Source organism: Diabrotica virgifera, chromosome 2, assembly GCF_917563875.1.
Source record: "Diabrotica virgifera virgifera chromosome 2, PGI_DIABVI_V3a".
Lineage (NCBI taxonomy): Eukaryota > Metazoa > Arthropoda > Insecta > Coleoptera > Chrysomelidae > Diabrotica > Diabrotica virgifera.
Window position 1 is genome coordinate 160,599,963 of NC_065444.1, and position 26,722 is coordinate 160,626,684.

Here is a 26,722-nt window from a genome sequence, read left to right on the forward strand (position 1 = left end):
CGCAAAGACGTAAAACATTCTAATAGGCTATAAAGCTACCGGTGTACAGGGTAAGTTGAGTGCAGACGTTCAGAAAACAAATAGTTTTATAACCATGGAAATTTTATACTATAATGTGTTATATACCGTTGGAAAGAGAAGATTTCAGAGAATAATTTTAAATCATAACCCAAAAAATTTAAAAATTAAATTTTTGGACTTTGGGTGCCCTAATTGAATTGTTGCTAAAATATTCGTTTAATTTTCACCGGCTTTGGAATTACAATCTATACCAAGAAATCTTTGATGTCACTAAGTTATTTAATTATTGATTAATAATTACTTACCTAAAACTTTATTTGAAAATTAGAGAGTTTGTTGGGAAAACCCGCATTTTCCTAGGAAAATTTTCCTCAGAGCAAATTAGCCCAGGAACCGAAGCTTTTAACCTCGCAATTTTTACAGAATGGATCGATTTGCTTGAATATGTAGTGGATAGTCCAAGGATCAAAATCTATATTATGCCGAAAGGCGCTTTTACCATGGGGGTGGTTGCCACCCCACCTCGGGGGTGGAAATTTTTTATTATATTTTGACCGCAAAAGTCGATAAAAACATTAATTTTAAGCAAAAAATGTCCCGTACACTTTTTTGGTAAATTAATAGTTTTCGATTTATTCGCTATCGAAAGTGTTAGTTTTATATCGAAAAAATCAATGTTTTTGATATTATGCTCATTTACGATTCACTCAATTTTTGCCGTAGAAAAAATTTTTTCAAACCAAGTTCTTGAGAATTAAATAACCTACAATTTCATATTTAAACATTTTTTCGTATCTCTGATGCTAATCTTTCTATACTGAAGAAAATGGCATTTTTTACCAAACTACAAAAATTCATTATTCGCTTTTAACTACAGTTTTTTTAAACTAATCAGTTTAAGTCAGTCAAACTTCTGAAATCTATTAATAACATACAAATAAAGAAGAACAAATAAGGCCGTTGACTAAAAACACCGCCAACTTACATTATTATGCTTCCAATTGGATTTCTCCTTTTTTTTTTCAAAAAAATATATTGATTTTTTAACCGTAACTTTTTTATTTTTTACCGTAGAAAGTTTGGTAAAAAAGAATTTTATAGGTTTTTACAAGTTCTATAAGGCTGTTAATATTAAATCCTTTTAAAATCCTCAGTCGCAAAAAGAGGTGACTTTGAAAATGTTGGTAAAGGTGGTTTTTGCATGGTATTACAAGTTTTAATTGTCAATAGCTCACACAATTTGTGCCGCAAAAAAAAGTTTTGCAAACCAAGTTCTTGGGAATTAAAAATGGCTACAATTTGATATTTACACATTGTTTCGTATCTCTGATGCTGTATTTCTGATGCTACTCTTTCTATTCTGAAGAAAAGGGCATTTTTTACCAAAATACAAAAATTCGTTATTCGCTTTTAACTCCATTTTTCTAAAAAGTAATCATTCTAAGCCGGTTAAACATCTAGAAGCTATTAATAATACATAAATAAAGAAGACCAAATAAGATCTATGATTAATTTTAATCAGGGTGGTGAGTAGGGGAAAGTTTCCGATCACTATTTCGCTGAAAAAAAATAGGGACTCGCATTCTTTTTATTTTAAGTCACTTAATTTTTGAGCTAGAGACTATTTTTTTATTTCTGAAGATAGATCTTTTTAAATACTTTAAATTGGTTTGAAAAAGTTATCCTCGAAAAATGCATACTTTTCCCGTCTTTTGACTTTGAAACTACAATATTTAGCATTTGACGAAGAAGGGCTTACATATAATAAAGTATAGCTCGATTACTAATTGGTCTTAAAGAAATTTAAAAAACAGTTTTGTTTATTTTTTCATAAGGTATATTTTTGTTAAGTAAAGTTGTTTTGATAAAACGAAAATTTTTTGAGTTATTAGCAGAAAACTGAATAAAAACATTGATTTTTTCGATATAAAATTAACACTTTCGATAGCGAATAAATCGAAAACTATTAATTTTATCAAAAAAATGTATAGAACGTTTTTTGCTTAGAATGAAAATTTTTACCAACTTTTGCGGTCAAAATAAAATAAAAAATTTCCACCCTCGACATGGGGTGGCAACCACCCCCATGGTAAAAGCGTCTTTCGGCCTCATATAGATTTTGATGCTTGGATTATCCACTGCTTATTCTCAAATTTTCAAGCAAATCGATCCATTCTGTAAAAATTGCGAGGTTTTGTCCTATTTTAAGCTTCATTACTTGGACTAAATCGGGAAAAACATATCTCTATGCAGAATTTAATTGCGGTGAATTTTTATTTGAGTATTTTTGTTGTAAAGTTAAAATGTTCGGAGTTATAGAGCAATAATTGAAAAAACTTACGATTTGTCGGCGCCGTTTTGTTTATAAAAAAATAGCACACTATTTACGGACTTTGTCTACATCCTACATTATTAATATATATGATCTTATAATTCGATTCCAGCAATAAAATTGCTGGTAAATAACTTTTCCATGAATTTTGTTAATTAGCCCAGAGTATGAATATAACCGAAAATATTTTAGATCTTGTGATTTTGTTAATAATTTTTAAACTAGAGGGAGCATATGAAAATATTTTTTAACTCTCATTATTACGAAATCCGTCCAATAGCGGAATAATCCAATGATGTGGTGAAATAGTAGGTATTATATGTAATATACATACATTATACATTATTATAAGTAGGGAGCGGATTTATATGCGATCAATTTTGATGAAATATGCGCATATATATGCAGTAAAAAATTACGAAATATGCGCAAGATATGCGCAAAAATTCAAAAAATGCTCATTTCGAGAAACCACAAATTTTCTGTTCTATTCTATTCTAGGGGGTTATTTTATAGGGGGAGACAATCTTATTTATTACCTTTTCAATAAAATCATTATTTTTTATATACAGTACAAAAAATAAAAGAATACCCATGAACGAACATATAAAACACGCTGTATTTTCCTGTCAACGTGTCAGACAAAAAATTGGCCAGCTCAAGTACATGTAATAATTATTGTTACATGTACTTGCACTGGACAATTTTCTTTGTGACACGGTGACAGGAAACTACAGCGTGTTTTATATGTTCGTTCATGGGTATTCTTTAATTTTTCCGACTGTATGTAATTTATTCACATTTTTTACAATACTGATACCAATAGTTACCTATTTAAAATAAAACAACATCACTACATATATCTTCGATTATAATTCACTACAATGTGTTTTTCCCAAATTATTTTACGAGGAAACAATTTCTTTGATCAGATAAAATATTTTTATAACTTGAACAACTCCTTTCAACATCAACATAAGTAATTGGGGCGTATTTAAAATAACTTGTTAAAGCCAAAAATTCTGCACCAAAATCAATTTCAAAAATTTCCATTAAAAATTTCGAATATGTCCTCCAAAGTTTTAAAGCCGTTTAACCTTCCGATGACCAACCTTTTTTTGTTACACGGATGACCAAGGGGGGGGGGGAAATGACCCAGGTCAAAAATGTCAAAAATGACAATTAACAAAAAAATTATTTTTTTTTTATTTTTTTTATGGCATGGACTTTATGTCATTCAGCCAGTCACAACATGAGTATTAGTGTCATGTGTAGTGTGTATGTTGAGTAAGTGTCTTGTTACTTTGCAAAGTCGACGTCATTACCGTAAAACTACTTGGAATTACACATAATAGACGGTATTTTACTAAACATCAACTTCAGAATATATTTTTTATTCGTAAAATATAGGGAATTTTTTTTATTTCAAAATATGAGGATATCTAGAATGATATTAAAGTCAAATAAAAAAATAATGAGCTAAAAATAAAAAAAACTTTTGAATTTATTAAAGAAAAACATACGCTGGGGTCACAATTTCCCCCGCTTGGTCATCCGAAGGTTAAGACGGGATCTGATCTAAAGCATGAACATTTCAATTTCTGTTAGAAAATCGTAAAACTATGGTTAAAGGTTTAAATTCTCTTAACAATAGGGGATTTAAAAGAATCACCAGAATTATTATAGGTACCTACTAAATTGGGATACAAATTGTACTAAATATAATAAAAGTAAATACAATTCGGATTTCCCGGTAAACCATCCTTCATCATTTTAACATCATACAATCATTTTATAACGGCGTACTTCTATAAGCACTATAAGTACTTTGTGTAAAGATCGGGTATTTTCTAAGAAAAAATGAAAAGGCAGTCTCTCTTCAGGTAGTTCTCGAATTAATAGATAGGACAGCCTGTGCGGGGAAATATTTTGTGTCGAATTAAAAAATTAAATTTTTTTTTTGGATTTAAATATTTTTAAATAGGCACAAAATATGCATGTTTCTTTAAAAATATGCAAAATTTAGTAAAGTTCTCAAATATGCGAAATATGCATGCAATATGCATTTAGCATAAAATCCGCTCCCTGATTATAAGTATTATAGGTAATGTATAGAGTAGATCCAATGAACCACCTATCTAATGCAACTTAAATTGGTGTCTAACAATGACTATTTTAATAAACAACTAACAATAAATTTGGTCCAACAGTAAGCTTTTCTTGAATATTCGTGTTTTATGGTTCCCAACAAAAACTATTTTAGCCAGCGGCTCGTTTTCACTTGGATTTAGGTAGGTCAATATTTGATATAATGTCCACCACCTTAGTTATCCCCATTTCACAAGCCATGATCGTAGAATTGGAAACGTTACAATGAGGCTTAGGTTGGCCGCCCGTGCTTAGATGATCTTATCGTTTTATATACACCTAAGCTATGAACTTGCTTAAGAAGTTGTCGATGTGGAGAGAAGACATCTTGAAAGTCCCTATATTAAGATGTTTACGCGTTGATGACGTCTCTCCTGCATCAAGAGGCGTTGTAGCTGTATGCATTCGCGTTTTAGAAATAGATATATCGGTTTCGCATTGATTTAGATGGTCCTCTATATAACCAATACTTTATTAAAAAAAAAAACAGAAAGAGAAGGTGCGCAAAGCCTGATAACAAGGAATTAAATAAACTAAATATTATGCAACGACAGAGACGTGATAATACAGTAGTTTTAAACACGATAAACACAGGTAGCGATCACAGTCACGAAATACGAATAAGAATTAACACCAAGACAGAAAGAAGAAAACTAATAATTGCCAGGCAAAAAACGAGGAATATTCAAATCATAAAAAGGTCCTATACATAATTGTTATAAAATCAACGGTTCCAGAGTTACGGAGGGTGAAAAGTGGAGGTTTTCGATACTTTTTTATTTTTTGGACAATTTATAATATTATTACTGATGAAAGAAATTTTCTTTGACAGTATTGCGTTTTGTCAATAAAATTTGCTATTTCAGTGACCGATGGTATGTTAGTGATAAGCCCTTGAAGAAACGTCAACCTCACCACCCAAAATCATCATCAATTGCCCACAAAATATAAAAAGTATCGAAAACCTCCACTTTTCACCCTTCGTAACTCTGGAACCGTTGATTTTATAACAATTATGTATAGGACCTTTTCTGTTTAAACTTTTATGTAGAACATTTTTGTACAGAACATTGTTTACGCTAAAGCATAGTTTTAGAAATATTGACGAAAAACTTAAAAAAACTACTAATTTGCCGACTTCTCCCCCCATGTCCCCCCCAAACCGGACGCTCAAAATGGTGTAACCTTTTTCTTAAGAATATGAGGACTATATAGAACAATTTGGTGTTGAGGAAAACTTTTACTTTGGATGTCTGGGTTAGGCCTTTTTTGGACCAATTATACTATACCACCTTGATAACTTTAGAACCGTTCATTTTAGAAGGATTACGTATTGGACCTTTTTTATTTAAAATTTAATGTAGAACATTTTTTATTGTAGGTTGTTCATTCTAAACCGCATAGTTTTAGAAATATTGACGAAAAACGTAAAAAACTACGAATTTACCGATTTCTCCCCCCTCTCCCCCCCCTAAACCCGACGCTCAAAATGGTGTGGCTTTTTTCTGAACAGTATGTGGACCATATATAACAATTTGGTGTTGTAGGATAACTTTCACTTTGGATGTCTGGGTTATGCCATCTTTTGGATCAATAGGGAACTTGCACATAAAAATATTTTTGCATAAAATTGTTAATTTATGTTTAAAAATGTTATATATATTCAAAATATTACGTCTTAACAATAAATGGTGTACGTACAACAACTGATCAAAGTTCGGCGCCCAAAATTTCCGTTTCAAACAACTTCAAAAGCGCGAGGAGATGTCTGACGTCACCATCCACTGTTCTCGTTCGTCCGTTCAGTGAGCTATTGCATTGAATGCATTTTGCCTTTGCTAGTTGTGCGTGTCGAATAACTGTGTTGTTTGCTCCGTGTTTATATTATTGTATTTACAATATACATATATCCGTGTTTATATTATATTATTATTGTAGTGTATAATATACTTTATCAAAATTGAAAACAAATCTGGGTAATATAAAGGCTGATTCACATTATAGCTCAGGTCACGGTTCGCTCACGCTCAGCTCAAGGTTCGGTCAACTATTCTTACACGCATCTTAATCATGCTGTCCGCACTAAACACCAAGGTTGCCAGGTCAAAGAATTAAAAATCACCAGACAATTGCTTAAAAAGTTGCCAGATTTTGCTAAAAATCACCAGATTGTTATGAGTATGCGCAGTAACGAAAAATGTGTCGCTGCACATAATATTGCGCATGCGCATACGCGTAACCATTCGAGAACGGTAATGTGAAGGGTTGGAACAAACATAATAAAACAATAATTAGAATACAAATGAAACGATTTTTTTTTTGTAAAATATGTAAAATGAAGGTGTTCATTTTTATAAAAGGTACTGATAATCCCGACAATGTAGATTATTTAAAACTTAACGTTTTATGTCTTAAACTTGGCCTGACAGACGACCCTCGTCGAGCGGGGTGTTACACAAAATTGTTTTGTTGGAAACCTAGTAATTTTTGCTCATGCTAATAAATTTTTAATACAAATTAAAATTGAAAAAATAGTTCCTAAGAACCTTTCGAATTTTAATTTAGTAGATGATGAAACCAACACAAAACGTGACAAAACTACAAAATATGAAGAGAAGAACAGTAATCACTTAAAACTCTACAGCTGACACAAGAAAGATAAAACTGCTAAATTGATATGTTGATATTAACTGAACTGGTTTGTTTATAAAACTAAGACATAAATTATTGGAAGTGCATGAACACTTGCAAGAGTAGCGTAAACTTCGGGAAATCCCCGGTTGAGCACCACAGAGGCGGATCATTTTATATTACAAAATTAGACTTTTTGTATTATATGAATATTAGGCAATTCTTAATAACGTATAAAAACATATAATCGTACTTTTTAAATAAAAAAATATAATATAGATAAGGTCAAAAAATCGCCAGATATTAAGCCTTTTAAAAAAGTTTTCACCATATCACCAAATGGGTTAGAAAATCACCAAATCTGGTGAATTTTCACCAGACCTGGCAACCTTGCTAAACACGACGGTCAAGTTCCGGCCCTTTTTTTTTACTGCGTGGTTTCTCCGAGAGAATATTTTGATCGTGGCTTGAGCTGACCGTGAGCGGAGCGTGACCTGAGCTATTATGTGAATCAGCCTTAAGTACTATATAGTGCCGGAATGCCAAAGCACAATTGTCAACATATTCAACAAACATTTTTTTACTCTACTAGCAGAACCAAAAACGTCGATAAATGTCGGCTAAAGGCAGGCTTGCGAGATAATAAGGATATTTCACAAAGTAGCAAAGGTCTTTATTTCTGTGGGGATCATTTCGATGTAAGTATTTATCTAATTAGGTACCTAATAAGACATTTTCTATTCCAAGAAAAAATATTAGTTGTCGTTTCATGAAATTTGCCTATTTAAACTCGTTATATATACCGATGCTTCCAAATCATCAAACGGCACTGAATGCGCTTTTTTGTCCCGTTGGAACGAAGAGAACACACATTTAAGTTGACTCCCAGACCTCTATTTTTACAGCAGAAGCTCTTGCAATATGAGGCATTACTTTATGCAACAGAAAGTAACTCGGATCATATAGTGATATTATCAGATTCTTTAACAATTTTGACCTCTATTGGGAAACCGGGATTGCCAAATACGTACAGTTGCCCTTACATTTACAAAATTAAGGATGTCAAACAAAAGTTAGTAACAAGGGGCAAAAATGTATTCTTTGTTTGGATTAAAGCACATATAGGTTTGGAAAATAATGAATATATAGACCAATTAGCAAAAGAAAGTATTTTGTCTGGTAGAGAAACTTCTTATAAAATCACGGCTTGTGACTTTCTGATTTCCTTAAAATTAAGATTATACCATTATACCAAGGTGGGATAATATAGGGAAGGAATATTCCATTGTTAGCCCAAATAGATACACTTCTCTTCAAACAGATATTCCTAAAACTCCTTGGTATAAGTTTTTTAATGTACCTAGAAAATATGTTTTCACGATCATTAGACTGAGATTTGGACATGCTTGTTACCCCAAACATTTATTTAAACTTAAGGTTTTAGATAATGATCTATGTGAATTTTGTACAGAAGAAGGAAACCTAGATCATATATTTTTCAGTTGCCCCAGAAATACTATAATTTCATCCAGATTAATAAATAAATTACGTAAACACAATATATTAGCCCCTTAGAACCTTCAGTACTTATTATCAATAAACTCGAGAGCAGTGTATGATTCCTAAGTTATGTTTTTAAAATATCGTAAAATAACCATGTAAATAAGTATGCATTAGTTAATAACGTAACCTTTGCTTCTAAACCAATTGTTAAATTCCTTTCTTACCGTGGACCGTGGCCTAGTGTTGTATGTCTTAAAAAATGCGTTGATGGGCCCCTAGGCGAGAAGAGAGTGACCCTGTTTACCTGTTTATTGTTTTGTATATTTATTTTAATATAAACTTAGACCATCATTTTTATCATGTTGAGTCTGGCTGAATGACTAAAAGTCTTTGCCAAAAAAAAACTTGTTTATTGGTTACAGTTGGAACAAAACATGGATAACTATATATAATTCAAGATTATGTGTGGTCCCAAAATTATTAAGTCAGGTATTGTCCCGCACATATTGTCAACCAGATAGAAAACGAGCTTTTTCTCAGCCTGTGAGGAAAGCAGCCCTTAAAAGGGTTAAACGACAGCTACTTGAAGATGCTGCTTCTACATCTAAGTCTGTTCTAGATGACAATGATGATAAGAGACAGTGTGATCCTAATTTCACAAAGTTAGTTCAATCAGGACCTGAATTAAGCCAACCAGCTTTACCTCAAAAACGGTATCTCAATAAAGATATTCAGTGTAAATTTTAAAGGAGTGTTACAGTCGGGTTGTCACCATTGCAAAATACATAATAAGGATGCAGGAACTTCACCTATAAAAGACTTGAAACATTATTTGAAGATACAAAAAGTGAATCAGGAAGTGATAACTATTGGCACAATAAAAGTGATTATATATCTTGTGATGAAGATGCGAAAGAAGAGGAAGCAAAACAATTTAAAAGCTTGCCTCTGAATTGTACAGTGATGAAGTTTCAATAGAGATCTAGATTGTATACGTTTGTTTCACTTTATACGTTTTAGTTAATGGAAATAAAACACAAACAATGCGTCTATTTTTGACTCTAAAAAAGATAAGAACACGACACACATTTATGTCTTTTGGAGATGTTTCGCCATAAGCAAAAGGAATGCTTCGAGAATATTTAATTAAATTAAACTTACCTTTAGCATTTCAAGACGATTAAATGTACTATACAATCTCAGAATAACCTAATCGCTTTGTTTTGAAAAACCGTCATGAGTAATAGTTCTTATGAGCTTTAAACCCCTTTAGAAAGATTGAAATTTATAAAGATTTATAAATTTCACTTTGAAACTATACAATGGATTGTAGAACTATAGAAGAATACAAATACTATCAGGTAATTTCCAATTAAATGTGAGTAAAATGTAATATACAATTCCCGTAACACTCTAATGGCGTTGTTTTCGATTCCTAGCCCAGTTGACCGTGGTCCGTGACGTCAGACCAATAGAAGCACGTTCAAGCGCTCCTAAGAAATTTGAATTTCATAGCATTTTCAATGCCTCGTAATAAACGTATGGGTTAAAAATATGTATTTTTTTTGCATGCAAGCATTTTAATATCATGTTACCTTATGTTTTTTAATATTATTCTAATATTTAAACATTTATGCAAGTTCCCTATTGTATCGTACCAATTTAGATAAAAAATAAAGTTCCAAAACATGGATTTCACGGGAAAAGTAAAAAAGTAAATAGACCCGAAGTTAGCCGCAGTTGAGTGACGTCAATCTAAAGGAGTATAATATAACCATAGATTTATATATTATCATAGACAGAGTGTCATTCAGAATGAAGTGACGACACCATCTTTTTTATTTGACTCAGTACTGTTTCACTCTTACGCATAGTAAAGCTGCGACAGTAGTCCTCCCCTTCCTTGCCTATAATCACACTTAATGTCATCTTAGTTTCTCGATACAATGTGCTAGAAAGAGATAGAACCAAACCAGTTCAAGAGATCTTGTCGTCAGGAAGCGCGGAGGGTAGGCTCACTCTATGTTAATATATACCTCTATGAATATAACCGTGTATATATGACAATATACACACGTTGTTTTTAATATTTTATTTACAATTTCATCACATTTTGTCACCTTTTAAACCTGCATTGGACTTCTACAAATGTTTTACAATCGAAATTAGCTAATTTGATTCAGTCATTCAGGAGCTGTTATAAAAAAGATAAAACAAAATAAAATGACGTTTTTTAAACGTCATTCAATGTTTTCATATCGAAACCTACCGGGCAGACCGCGTGACTCGTCGCATTAGGATTTTATAAGATTAGATGGGACATAAAACAATAAAAATTAGAAAACTATAAACCCACTAGCCTGTTATCAGGCATATTATATAAGCTGTTTGTAAAGATAATTACATTGCGACTAACAAAATAGTAAACTTGGAAATTATCAACCTCGGCAGCAGGCAGGATTTACAAAAGGTTTTAGCACTATAGATCATATACAAGTATACAACAACAATGATCGAAAAATCAAACGAATATACTGTGGATATCTGTGGTAGATGAAGGTCTTTGAAGACATATCTCCGATATACAAAAATCAATAAGTATAACACAATGAGTAGTCCTAGATCCGAAATCTATTATCCTTAAACTGGACACCATTTGAGTAGAAATAATTACTTAGTATAGTTTTCTATGAACCTCATTACCGCCATGTTTTCTCTAAAACACCTCTTGTCCTTTCAATTTTTCTTACGGTTGTGCTTTCTTTGCATCTTCCAATATTTTTCAGTATTTTTATGCTTATAATATAACCTATGAACATCCATCATTATAAATTTAGTTCTTCTTCTTAAGGTGCCGAGACCGCTTGTCGATCGTTGGCTCTCATGTTGCGCAGCATATTAACAGTCATTGTCTTATTTACAGCCGCACGAAATAGTTCAGTGCTAGTTTTCCCAAACCATTGGCGTAGGTTTTTAAGCCAAGAAGTTGTACGGCGGCTCACACTTCTTTTTCCCATTATTTTACCTTGCATGACAAGGTGAAGTATGTCATATTTTTCTGGGTGACGCATTATATGACCAAAGTATTCCAATTTGCGCCTTTTAACCGTGTTCACTACTTCGCAACTTTTATTCAAACGTTGCAAAACCCTTTCGTTTGTGACTCTTTCTACCCAACTGATCTTCAGAATACGGCGGTAGACCCACATTTCAAATGCTTCTAGGATTTTTAAAAGCGATTCTGTCAGTGTCCATGCTTCAACCCCGTAAAGTAGTACTGGGAATATATAACATCGGACCATTCTTATGCGAAGTTCCAAATTTAGATCATGACTGCACAGGATTTTCTTAAATTTCATAAAACTTGTTCTTGCTTTGGCAATTCTACTTTTTATTTCTGTACTAGGGTTCCAGCTTTCATTAATATGAGTACCCAGATATACAAGATTACTTACTCGTTCAATTGAGTCATTACCGATTGTTATGTTATAGTTATTATTATTTACGGCTGCCTGTTTACTAATAACCATAAACTTTGTTTTTCTTGCGTTGAGTTTGAGTCCATATATCGCGCAGAATGCCACCATTCGATTCAATAACGCTTGAACATGTTCAATTGATCCAGTCAGCAACAAGGTGTCACCTGCGTATCTGATATTGTTCATAAGCATACCATTAATGAGTATTCCCTCTTTTGCGTTTTCCAAGACTTCATTTAAGATTGTTTCAGCGTAAAGATTAAACAACATTGGTGACAATATACAGCCTTGTCGAACTCCGCGCTTGATTTTTACTTCTTCAGAGCACTAATTCGTAACCCTAATACATGCAGCCTGGCCCCAATACAAATTTGCGATTAGTCTAATGTCCCTACCGTCCAGACCGGTAGTTTTGAGAATATGTAGCATTTTTTCATGGCGAACTTTATCAAAGGCCTTTTCAAAATCAATCACGCACATGAAAACGTCATGATTTACATCTCTGCATCTTTGAATTAAAACTTGGGTTGCGAATAGTGCATCACGCGTTCCAAGGCCACAGCGAAAACCGAATTGAGTACTTGAGATTCTTTCCTCAATTTTTCTATATGTTCTTTGATGAATGATTCTAAGAAACGTTTTCAATACATGACTCATTAGGCTGATGGTGCGATAGTCGCTGCATTTTGTGGCTCTGTGTTTTTTTGGTAGTACAACAAATGAGGATTTAAGCCAATCTTTAGGAATTTTTCCGCTTTCATAGATTAAGTTGAACAATTTCGTAAGTATATTAATGCCCTTGTAGTAAAATTTAGTTCGGTGATTCGTAATTACCTTTTAATTACTAGTTTAACTAGTTAGGCTTTTACTTGCCCCCCTAAAGCATTATTTATTTATTTATTTATTAACCATACAGACTAAATGTCTCATTACATGGCTAAAAAAAATATACATTTACAATTCTATAGTTTTAAATAGATGACTTTCTAAGTTATATAAAAATTATACAAATTATCTCATTATCACTTCCAGCATTGTAGAGGCTTGAATATTTTTTACATAGAGGTGTTTAAAATTTGACTTAGTATCAATTTATAAAACTTTGTCCGATTCAAGGACCAATCTACATCAATTAAACTGTTAAAATTGTTTAATAACTTAAGTGCATTGGCAAGGGGAGATCTTGTTGCAACAAGATTGTGAGGTATAATGAACATTAATGAAGATCGTGTCCGACGAGGAGCAATATTGAATGGAATGAGTGAAAGTAAATATGGGCTGTTAATCTTATTGTTAATTATATTGTATATAAACATAATTACCATTAAGTCCCTTCTTTGTCCTAGAGACAATATTTTAAACTCGTTTCTTAAGTGAGCCGACCTAACAGAATTATAATCAGGGCATTTTTTGTGTTTTTTAAAATACAAATACCGAAGAACTTTATTTTGTAACTTTTCTAATTCTTTAAGCGTTGACATATACTCACAAAACCATATTACGCTTGCAAATTCCAATTTAGGTCGCACTAAAGTAAAATAGAGAAATTTTATTGTATTAATATTGTAAATGCCATTGTCTGTCTTCTAATAAATCCAAACAATTTGTTTGCCGCTGAGATCGACTGATTTATATGTTTCCCAAACGAAAAAAACTTGATTGTATGTTACTCCCAAGTCTTTTACTTCAGTAACCCTAGCCAATCTCTCACCTCCCATCTCATAATCAAAAATAACTGGTTCCTGTAACCGAGTTATCGTCATAACTTTGCATTTATTAATATTAAACTCTAACTTATTAACTATACTCCATTCGTAAATACTATCAATGTCTCTCTGTAACTTAATACAATCACGTACTGACTGAATAATTTTGTACATTTTTAAATCATCTGCAAATAAAAGACACTCAGTATATTTACAAATAGAAGGAAGGTCGTTAATGAATATAATAAAGAGAAGAGGTCCTAAATTTGAACCCTGAGGAACTCCGGAATTGGCGTAAAACTTTCCTGATACATTACCTTTGTGTCGAACTATAAAACGTCTGTTTTCCAGATAACTTTTGATGAGTTTAATAAAATTATTAGACAAGCCATAAGTACTTAACTTTTTTAGTAACACATCATGATTAACGCGGTCAAAAGCTTTTCTAAAATCCGTGTATATCGTATCAAGTTGCAATTTAGTGCTTAATGTGTCAGCAACCTGATCTGCAAAAATAAATAAATTTGTATTTACTGACTTGTTTAGCACAAAACCGTGCTGTTGAGACATTATGTACTTTTCTATATATGAATATAACTATGAATGTATAATTTGTTCAAAAAGTTTGGCGGGAGCACACATTATTGCTATGGGTCTGTAGTTTTCAATGTTTTGTAATGTTCCAGATTTATGTATTGGTGTAGTAACTGCAGTTTTCCAAATTGTAGGAAAGACTTTAGAATTAACTATGCTATTAAAAATATGTACCATCGGTTCAATCAACCACTCACTACAACCTTTTAATATATAAGGTGGAATACCGTCAGTACCCGCAGCTTTCTTTGGCTTTAATGTTTTTACAGCTTCTTTAAAATCATTGTAATCTATTGATTCAATTGCGAACAAATCATTCTGCAAGTAAGAACTATTACCAAAATCTAAATTATAAGTCGCTTTATCTGAGTTGTATGTAGATGCAAAAAACTTAGCAAATACTTCAGCTGTATTTTCACCATCAACATTCTGACCTAAGTAAACAAAATTTCCAAATCATTATGCAAGTAAGAACTATTACCAAAATCTAAATTATAAGTCGCTTTATCTGAGTTGTATGTAGATGCAAAAAACTTAGCAAATACTTCAGCTGTATTTTCACCATCAACATTCTGACCTAAGTAAACAAAATTTCCAGCATGAGTACAATTGGATTTTTTGTTTTTAATATAGTTCCAAAAATAATTTATATTACCCTCCACATTTTGTTGCACTTCTTTTAAATATTTATTCTCTTCTATTTTTATTAAGTATTTTAATGCACGTCTGCTTTCCTTGTATTTTTCTAAATAGTAATTTGAGATGTTCTGTAATTTTCTGAATTTATTTTTATTTTTAATTAAATCTTTTATTTCTTGTGTATACCAACTAGGAAATAATTTGGAATTATTGAATGTTTTAAATTTTGGTACACAATTCTGTATAATTTTATTCCATATTTCATAAAAAGTTTCTAAAGCTAAGTCTACATTTGTTTCATTTTTTACTGCGTCCCAATTTGTATTTCGGACATTATTAACCAAAAGTTCAAAATTTGCTTTTTTATAATTATATTCATTGGACAAATTTACTTCAAATTTTTGCTTATTACTTTTATTGTAGACTATATTAAAATTAAGAGTAGGGTGATAATGATCTTCCTTCACAAATGGAGTTAAGTCTTGTGTTACTACATATTTTGATGAATGATTTTCAGAGCATATTATCAAGTCAAGTAATTATCATGTATTATTCTTACATCATTGGTCGTACATTATTCATATAATATTTGTTCTCCTGATTCGACTCCCTCAAAAGCTTTATTTATCTAGTGTTATAATTTTAGACAAGGCGAAAACGGCGGTTTCTTTGGAGAAAATATTCCCATGAGATTTTTTTACATAATCACATTCGTGAGACATTCCAGAATAAGATTGAAGAAGTCGCCCACGCGAAAAGTGGTCCAATTTTTTTTAAATTTTTTTTTAATTAAATTGTAAAAATTAATATTTTTATCCGAAACAATTTTTTTTAGGTTTTTTGGACCATTCTGTATAAAAGAGGTCTCCTATAATTTTTCTCTAAAGTTAATCGTTTTCGAGGTAAAAGCATTTTAAAATTGAAAAAAACGAAAATTGGCGATTTTCAAGGCTTAATAACTCGGTTAAAAGTTAATACTATCAAAGTCAGAAAATAACTAAATCAAAGCTTAAAGCCCCCCCCCTACAAGATCCTGAAGAGATTTTTGTCATTATTAGATTACTAAGCTGTTATTTTTAAGTATAAATAATGAGCGACATGCACGTATTAGGCGGCCGTCCACGATGAGTGTAAAAGAGATGCCGTTCAGGCAGTCCAATGGTGCATCTTACTCGCACCCACATTTATAGCCTCGTCAATACGATCTTACCACTCATTATTAATAATTAAAAATAACAGCTTAGTAATAAATTAATGACACAAATTTCTTCAGGATCATGAAGGGGGGGGGGGCTTTAAATTTGATTTAGTCACTTTCTGACTTTCATAATAATCATATTTAACCGAGTTCTCTCTCTTCAATCCTGACCCCCCGGAGGGAGTGTAGTAGTCGACGTAATGTCGTGTATGGGACGTCTCAAAAGATCTCTGTCTCTGGTCATTTCTTTTAACTCATGCATAGGTCTTTTGCATATTCCTGTAATTTGATCGATCGATCTTGTTGGGGATCTTCCTCGTGATCTTCGGCCTTCCACTTTTCTTTGTATAATGAGTCTTTCCATGTTTTCTGTGTTTGCTCTCATAACATGTCCAAAGTATTTTAATTGTTGGAGATGGACTTTACTGGAGAGTCGTTTGCTAACTTTTAGCTCTCTTAAAATTGAATTATTGAAATGTTCTATGATCGATCCAAGGAATTCGTAGCATTCGTCTCCAACATAATTTTTCAGTGGCGTCTATCGTTCTTCTTTCCGAATTTCTCAGGGTCCAAGATTCACATCCGTAGGTCAGTTTTGGGAATATTAAGCAGTTGATCAACCTCATCTTTAACGCTCTTGAAATTTGACAGTCCTTCCATATTGTGGTCATTTTTGCTGTGGTGACTTTTGCTAGATCACATTTACGTTTTATTTCTTCCTGTATTGACCCTGTGTTAGTGGTTAATGATCCCAGATATAAGTATGAGCTCACAACCCCAAACCGATCAATTGTGGTTATGTGTGGATGATTGTTATGTAGTCTGTCCACTATCATGGTCTTTGTCTGTGATATGTTTAATTGCAGACCAAATATTTGATTTTCGTTTTCAACCAGTCGTATAGGATCAATAATTAGCTCTGCTTGACTATTTGCCAGAAGGGCTGAGTCATCTGCGAAACGTAGATTGTTTATTTTATGACCATTTATTGAGATGCCTTTTTCCCATCCCTCAAGTGCTCTTCTCATAATATGCTCTCCATATATATTGAATAATTGTGAAGATAGTATACATCCCTGCCTGACACCCCGTTTTGGATGAAATTCGTTTGAAATTGTGTCAAGTGTCAAGCACTTTAACTGATCCAGTAGTGTGTTCGCATAGTTCAGTTATAAGCGAAATAAGGTGTTGGGGTACGACTGCTTCTTTTAGTATTCGCCATAAGTGTCTCCACTTGACCCTGTCGAACGCCTTACGATAATCTATAAAGCATATGTACAGTGGAATATTGAATTCCCTAGATTTTTCGATTATCTCTCTTATATTCAACAGGTGTTCTCGAGTACCTCTAGCTTTGGTAAGTCCAGTTTGCTCTTGTGGAATTTCTCTTTGAAGGAATGTTTTTAGTCTCTTATTGATTATATTATGTAGCATTATTTTACTGGCATATGATATAAGAGAAATAGTTTTATAATTGTCGCATTTATGGAAGCTACCTTTTTTATGAATTGTCGTTATTGTAGATTTTGCCCAGTCTTCAGGCCATTGTTTAGAATGCCATATTTGGTTACAGAGTAGATGAAGTAATTTTATGGTGCTTTATTATATTTGAGCTTACTGATCGCGAGTCTAACTTCATTTTCAAGTATATCAGATTCTTCTTTCACCTCATCAGAGATTTGGTTAACAGGTTCTTGGCGTTGATCATCTTTATATAGGTCCCTGCAATATGATCTCCATGTCTCTGCTATATCTTCTCTGTTTGTTCTCAGAGTTACAGTGTTGTCTTCAATGGCCCAAGTTCTGGCTTTAAAGTCTCTTGTTAAGTAGCGTATTTTTCTAAATAGATCTCTCGGCTGATTATTCTGATCATGTCTCTCAATCTCTTTGCATATACTTTGATAGTACTGTTTTTTGTCTGCCTTGCATCTTCGTTTTATTTCTCTATTGTTTCTAACCGAGTTATTAAGTCTTAAAAATGGCCGTTTTCGAGTTTTTCAAATTTTAAATTGCTTATAACTCGAACACGATCAACTTTAGGGAAAAATTATAGGAGACCTTTTCTGTCCGGAATGGTCCTAAAAATAAAAAAAAAAATCTCCGGGCAGAAGATATTGATTTTTGCAATTTAATTAAAAAAATTGTTAAAAAAAAATTGGACCACTTTTCGCGTGGGCGACTTCTTGAACCTTATTCTAGGGTGTCTCACGAATGTGATTATGCAAAAAAATCTCATGGAAATATTTTTTTCAACGAACCCGCCGTTTTCGCCTTCTCTATATTATTAGGATTTCTCATTTCTATTTTTGTGAGCTACCTTAAAATTATTCATTAATAATTACTACATATTATAGTTTTAAATAAAATATAAAATAGAATATTAAATATATTCTATTTAATATTACAGGAACAAATGGAATTTTTAGGTTCCAACAGTAACCAAATTATTTAAACAAGCGCGAATAGAGGAAGGTTAATATTTCTCACACAGATCTCACTGACTACATTACTATTTGCACTCAAGCCATACGTTCTTGAACGTATAATGATACATTAATTTTGAGTAAATGTCGACTTTAGAACTTTAGATTAATACGGTCTATATTCAAAGTGACATGAAAAGAGGAAACAATAGATCATATTCTAGCGAGATATTACTGATTTTTATAACAAAGGCCTCTAATGTATAGAGGCTTTTCCCATTGTATATAAAGAGTATACAGGGCGATATTATCAACTTTACCAACGTCCAGTCCGAAAGTGTTCTTTAATGGATATATTTTGACTAATACACTCTAGACCAAAATTAACCGGCCACCTTAAACATGAGTTATTTTTGATGTCTTATATCTCCTAAACCTGTTGTTCGATTTAAGTGATTATTTAAATGTGCTTTATTCCTTGACAATATCGTTATAATAATATTGTTGCAAACAGGTAAATTTTCATTGTATACCGGGTGTATGAATCAAACTGTGCTTTTTCTTAAAGTTTTCATCACCCTGTGGAATATTCTAGCATTTGTAGAATAGTCAAATTAAAACCTAACTATAGCCTCATGCTTTCTTAACATTTTGTTGTTCGGTTGATTCGCTTATGTTGGATAATAAAAAAGTTAGGTGCTTTAACAATTAGACATGTTGTTTATCAATACAGGGTGTTTTTAAAAAATTTTGGCATAGTTTAAGGGGTAATTCTGCATGAAAAAATAATGACAGTTTGCTTTATAAACTTAGGTCCGCAAATGCTTGGTTTCCAAAATAGGGGGTGTTGAAATTTTTGTGACAAACTGACGATTTATTTATTGCTTTAAAACTGGTTGAGATATGCAAGTGCAATTTGGTGGGTTTTATGACGTAGTTATTGCATATTTTTTGACATACAATTAAGAATTTAATATTCACCATTGGCGCGCATACGGGTAATATGGGCCATCATATTACCCGTATGCGCGCCAATGGTGAATATGAAATGCTTAGTTGTATGTCAAAAAATATGCAACGACTACGTCAAAAAACCCACCAAATTGCATTGGCATATCTCAACCGGTTTTAAAGCAATAAATAAATCGTCAGTTTGTCAGAAAAATTTCAACACCCATTATTTTGGAAATTAAGTATTTGCGGACCTAGGTTTATAAAGCAAACTGTCATTATTTTTTTCATGCAGAATTACCCCTTAAACTTTGCCAAAATTTTTTAAAAACACCCTTTATTGATAAAAAAACATATCTAGTTGTTAAACCAACTAACTTTTTTATTATCCAATATACGCAAATAAATCAAACAACAAAATATTAAGAAAGCATGAGGCTATAGTTAGGTTTTAATTTCAATGTTCTACAAATGCTAGAATATTCCACAGGGTGATGCAAACTTTAAGAAAAAATCACAGTTTGATTCGTACACCCGGTACACAATGAACATTTACCTGTTTAGCAACAATATTATTATAATAAATAAATATATAAGGCTGTAGATAAATAAATAAGGTTATAAAATATTAAAAAAATCACTTAAATCGGACAACAGGTTTAGGAGATATAAGACATCAAAAATAACCCATTTTTAAGGTGGTCGGTTAATTTTGGTCCAGAGTGTATATAAATTTAATGCTTAACCACTGATATGATGTATGCCATGCCTGGAGAAAAATATATTTTGTTGTAAAACTTGTTTTATAAAAGATTCTTTCAAACACCATCTGTGCACCTTCAAGTGGTGTGTTATTGAACCTCCCCCAACTGCTGCAATTTTAGTATGGTTTAGGCCCACACCAGACGGGCCAATCTGCAGCGCTACTCTGTGGATCCACAAAGCAGCTTCCGATGATTTACCGTGGGTTCTTATGTGAAGTGAACGTCGGCGTCGCACCCCAGACGAGCGACTGTGGCCAGCCACAGTCGCCGAGCCTCACTGCTAGTGGCGTCCACTAGTGGCAAACGCCATTCAGACGGACCACTTTTGTAGCTGCCGCAGATGTTTACGAGAATTTATAGGGTGAGCACCAAAAATTAATTTCAATTCGGAACGGTTTTTGATTGAAGTGCAAAACAGACCAGATATAATATGTGATACAAGAACCCGACGGTATATTTATAGGGCATTAAAAGGAAAACCGTGGGATGTCATCTTTAATTTATTTGTTTCTGATTTTAAAGAAGGTCCTATCGAAAACAATAAATCCCATAAGCAATGTTTTCTCTATTTATATTTACCTACATTTTATTATATATTGGATGCATTTGAACTGAACAAAACAAATAGCGTCACAATCTTTTTTTGTTTATTTATGTTAAGTAGTGGGGTCCCATCCTAGGTCAAAAAGGTTTTATTGTTTGTTGTTGAAAACAAAACGATATCAGTCAAAAGGGGGTTGCAAGCTAACATGCTTTTCACTTTCACTCGGTTGTCAGGTTGTATCAAACTATTTAGGGTTTGCTTACTATGGAGAGCAATGGGTTGTATCCTCGCTCCGACCCTTGCTCCCTGGTATTTATATTCGTGAAGTCTTGCATTTAAAATAATGTATTTATTTTACATAGCGATCAAAACTATATTATCGCTATGTAAAATAAATACAATATTTTAAATGCGATAATTCACGAATATAATGAATATAAATACCAGGGAGCAAGGGTCGGAGCGAGGATACAATCCATTGCTCTCCGTAGCGAGCAAAACTTCAGATGTACTTGTTGATTTTTTATGTGCTTCTTTCTGTGATATAGCCGTTTTTGTCTGGTTCTTCCATTAATGGAGTTTATTGGTATTTTTTCAAAAGTGTTGAAATTTTATAAAATATTTAAAACTATGGAAATTACAAACACTGATTTTGACGAACACACTTTTTTAAAAAAATGTTAGCCGGCAAGTTTTTAAATATTTGATTAAACTGAATGTTTTTTCTCACCCAGTATATTAAACGCCGCGCCCTTCCAAACGATTCACTTCGCAGCGTAGTCGCCGGCGCTAGAAAATCGCCTGTTTCAGTCACTCTGTGGATCCACAGAGTAGCGCTGTGGCCCGTCTAGTTTGGGCCTAATAGCCTTTCAGCTACGTTGACGTAAAGTTTTCTGGCGGTATCACGTACCGCATGTCAGTGTTTATACTTCTATAGTTAAAAGCTATCCATTCAGTATTCTTTCAATATTAGAATGGCAGCAAGTTAATCCAGTTGTTCTACTTTGAAGTAGATTCAACATTGTTTTACTATGGTTTAGTTAACAATACTCGTTTTTTGTAATTCAGTTTATAAAGATTGTTTAAAAATCTCCACCATTTTTTTAATATTATGCATGCGTTCATAATTTTCTTGAAAAAAAATAAAGTTTATTTTATTTGGAGCAGTGCTTTGTTTTCCAGTATGAAGAAGTTGATGTAAAAAACAAACACAGTGATATAATACAAACTCATATTAAAAACAAAGGAGAATAGGCAACGGAAGTGTCTACGTCTAGACCAGGGTAATAAGCCAAAAATATACCCTGTTGGTGACACTCGAGCAGCCAGGGTACTGAAGCGTTTTTTCGACAGGTAATACTTTTGAGAACAAATTGTAACTATTTCCTTCGTAGGAGCTGGCGGCCATTTTTATTTATAAACAATTTAATGTCAAAAAACGGCATTTTTTCCTTTTTTTTCAAATCAATGGAAAACAGTGGACCTTGTGATTACTTTAGTACAAACATCTTCGATAGTATGGAAAAAGCTTTAAACTGCCGTGTTACAAATGTTGATATACTTATCTATTGTTAATATAATTGAGAAAAAAATATAAATTGCAAAAAAATTAATTTAGCAATAACTATAGTAAATTTAGTGCACAGCTTTGAAAGTTTTGTCAAATTAGGATTCTTTAGTGCGTAATATGTGACAATAATTTCGAAGCCATTCATTCACTTGTTTAAATTTTATTCAAATTGTTTATCCAAGAGAGCTTTTATTTGCAATAACATAAGTCAGAAAAACAGAATGTTAGAGCCATTCTGTAGCCAAATGGAATATCATAAGCTAAACTTTCAAAATTTTTTAAAAAAAGTTAATAAAAATGCATTTATTGGTAACAAATAATTACGCAAAAGTCTCGTCAATTTTTCCTTCTAAAAAATTTGAATACCTTTCTTGTTATGGCCGGTACAAAAATTTTTTACACATTCTAAAAGATGGCCTTTTTACACGAACTTTTAAAAAAATAAGTTAGCCTAGGTCAATTTTAAATTCACAGCTAATTTGTTTATAATAAATAAGGATTGAAAATAGCGCTCTTTCGCTTTCAAAGGCACGAAGTATTCATAAAAAATTTTTGCTCTTCAAGTGAGTCGTCACTAAAGCTTCAAAAATGAAATAGAAACCCGGCCCGCTTGCAACCGACGAAGTAGAAGCATAAAATCCGTGCGACCTAAAATTGAAATATTAACTTCAAAATCCTACAATTTTTTGTATCTTGGGAACCAACCAATGGATTTTAATGTTTTTTTTTAATTTGTATGTACTTTTAGAGTACTTTACAAATATGTAGTCAGTTGATTCGCAAATTATAATAAACAATTTAATTTGTTTAAACAAAAAAAAAACATTTTATTTAATTTTTACCGTGTTTTAGGTGCACAATTATAAATGGAAACACTGTACTTATTTGAAAATAAAAAAAATTAATGTTTGTTTTTATAATAACTTCATAACGTTTTCACATATTTATAATATATTTTTAATTTAAGGCATGTTTTTTTATTTAGCTAATGCTTCGAAAACTAATGGTCATTGGCATGGTAGGTACGGTGAATTTTTGCAGTTAGGCACCTAGTGTCATGTGTAGTGTGTGTGTTGAGTAAGTGTCTTATTACTTTGCAAAGTCGACGTCATTATCTTTGCAAAGTGACGCTAATTGTATCCGAACGTCTGCGGTCCCTCCGGTGAGTACCGATTCCACAAGGACAGAAACTATTTTCATTTAATAATTTATAATAAACAAAAAATTTCTGACCCTGGTGAGATTCCAACTCACGACCATTCGGACCTTTCAATCCAAAGGTAGGCGCTCTACCACTGAGCCACAGAGGGGGTTTTCAGGCATGTTAATGATTTGTTAAATTGGCAATTAAAAGATTCAAATTACTGCAACTCTAAACAAATTTGTAGAGTAAAAGTCGCACTTTTAGTAACATTTTTTTTATATAGTACTTTATACAGAGTGAGTCTGTAATTTGGAATAAATTCAATAGCTCTAATACTAATAATTTTTTTTTGAAAAATGCTCAGAACTGTCCATTAGTATTTCAAGTTGAAATTTTTTACATACAATAATAATGTATACCCAATTAAGAGATGTGACGTCATCGTTGATTTTCTTCAATGGCAACACTCTTATGATTACATAACTGCAATATATCAATTTTTTATTCCCTGCCATTTACAAGATAATAAAACATAATTTTAAATATCTAAATTGGGACATCCTGTATACATTATTGTTGTATGTAAAAAAATTCGATTTGAAATACTAATCCAAAGGTCTGAGCATTTTTCAAAAAAAAGCAATTCGTATTTTAACTATTAAATTAATTCCCAATAACAGACATAACTTTATTTTTTATTATCTTGTAAATGGTAGTAAATAAAATGTGATATTTTGCAGTTATATATAACTTTACACGCCCTGTCTAAATAGCTATCAAAATAACAGTGTTGCTATCTAAGAAAATCAACGATGACGTCATATCTCTAAATTGGGACACCCTGTATACATTATTATTGTATGTAAAAAATTTAGATTTGAAATACTAATTGACAGGTCTGAGTATTTTTCAAAAAAACAATAAGTGTTTGAGCTATTGAATTTATTCCAAATTACCGACTCACTCTGTATATTATATTTATTACAATTTTCTATCAATTATTACATACATAACATTATAGTTGTGCATCTAAACCACGATAAAAAATTTTTTTTTGAGAAAAATAATTTTTTTTAAACAAATTAAATTTTTTATTACATAATTTATAAATCAACTGACTCCATATATTTGTAAAGAACCCTAAAAGTACATACTAATTAAAAAAAATTCAAATCCATTGGTCGGTTTCCAAGATAAAAAAAACTGTAGGGTTTTTAAGTTATAATTCAGTTTTAGGTCGCACGGATTTTATACTTCTACTTCGTCGGTTGCAAGCGGGTCGCGTTTGTACTTCATTTTTAAAGCTTTATTTACGACTCCCTTGAAGAGAAAATAAAACCAAAATTTCTTTAATACTTCGTGTCTTTGAAAGCGAAAGAGCGCTATTTTCGATCCTTATTTATTATAAACAAACTAGCTATGAATTAAAAAAAAATGTTGTTAACTTTAGCCCTAATTGACCGAGGCTAATTTATTTTTTTAAGTTCGTGTAAAAATGCCATATTTTAGGATCTGTAAAAATTTTTTTGTACCGGCCATAACAAGAAAGTTATTCAAATTGTTTATAAGGAAAAATCGACGAGATTTTTGCATAATTATTTAGTACATACTAATAAGTGCATTTTTTATTAACTTTTTTTAAACAAGTTTGAAAGTTTGGCTTATGCTCTTTCATTTGACACCTACAGAATGATTCTAACATTATGTTTTTCTGACTTATGTTATTACAAAAAAGCTCTCTGGGATAAACAACCACGAAATTTTCAACCACGAATAACTCAAAAAGTATTGAGTTTTCAAAAAATAATCATAGAACAGTTTTTGTTTAAAATTAGATTCTCTAGCCTTTTCCGTGGCTATTTTAACCAAAACATTTTTCACCACCGAGAAGGGGTGGGAACCTCCCCCAAGATAAAAGCGCACATCGGCATGGGGTAGACTTTATTTCGTGAGCTATTCCCTACTTACTGTGAAAATATCAAGTAAATCGATGTAGTAGGATGGAATTCGGAGCCAAATACCCTTATTGACTGCCCTAAAAATACCTACTCAAAAATGTCTAACAGCTCTCGGACCAAAGGAGTTATAATGTACAGCAAAAACAGTGAGCAAATGGACTAATTATAAAGCCACTAATTTTTTTTAGAACAAGTAAATAAAATTACTTACGCTTCTTCTATCAGCATCGCAATAAGCCACCCGGCTGTCATAAGAGCTGGAATTATCCATCCCAAGTAACAGTAAATTTTGATATAATTGTATTCTTGAAACACTGTCACCGTAATCATGTTGTGTAAGTAAAGACCTTCGATGAACATCCAGAGAAACATTGCTGTTTTAGAATATTCTAACAGCGCTATGTCAATTTGATACAGATAACCCTAAAAAATAAACAAAATAAATTCATACAATCAGGCGTAGGTATGTAATATATAAAAATATGTTAAAGCTGTTCTATAAATTACATACATTCCAATATTTTGCAAAAATATAATACATTTGCCAGAGTATTGTTATAAAATTTAGGACAAACGTAGTGTAGAATTTTTAAATTGTTAAATAATTTGGTTTGATAAAATAAGCTTTCCTCTTCAATTTGGTGCTTTCAGAATAATTCGTGTAGACCTAGTAGTTTACGCAAAATAACGTTGTAGATAAAAGCTTTTTCGGATAAATAATTTAAATTTTGCATTTACAAATAATGTTATCGCCATTCGCAAATGAAATCAAAGTATTTTATGCATTTTTAGAAAAGTTAATAATTATTTTCAAAAAATCGACTTTTGAACTACTTTTGAAATAATTTAGTAACAAATGAGAAGTGGATGAAATCTTTAGTAAGAGCAGAATAGTGTTTCAAACTCCTGAGAACAAGAATGCTAAAGTTAGCGAGAATGAAATCACGAAACTGATGAGAAAGTTAATAACTGATAATAAAGAGAAAGATAAGGAAGGAGAAAATGAAAGAACTCAGTGAAGAGAATAGCGAATACAAAGAAAAGCTTAAAGAAATAATTCAAGAAAATGAATATTTGAAAAAGAAAATGACGAGTATGAAACAAAAACTGAATAAAT

General features: G+C 32.0%; 1 protein-coding gene across 2 annotated transcripts in view; it reads right to left on the bottom strand.

The window, feature by feature from the left end:
- Positions 1 to 26,722, bottom strand: part of LOC114327758 (PDF receptor-like) — a 1,644,969-nt gene that overhangs the window by 342,979 nt on the left and 1,275,268 nt on the right. For both annotated transcript variants that reach the window (XM_050642878.1, XM_050642879.1), the window contains exon 9: positions 25,817 to 26,028. In XM_050642878.1, coding sequence (XP_050498835.1) covers positions 25,817 to 26,028 — 212 coding nt within the window. The remainder of the gene's footprint in view (positions 1 to 25,816; positions 26,029 to 26,722) is intronic.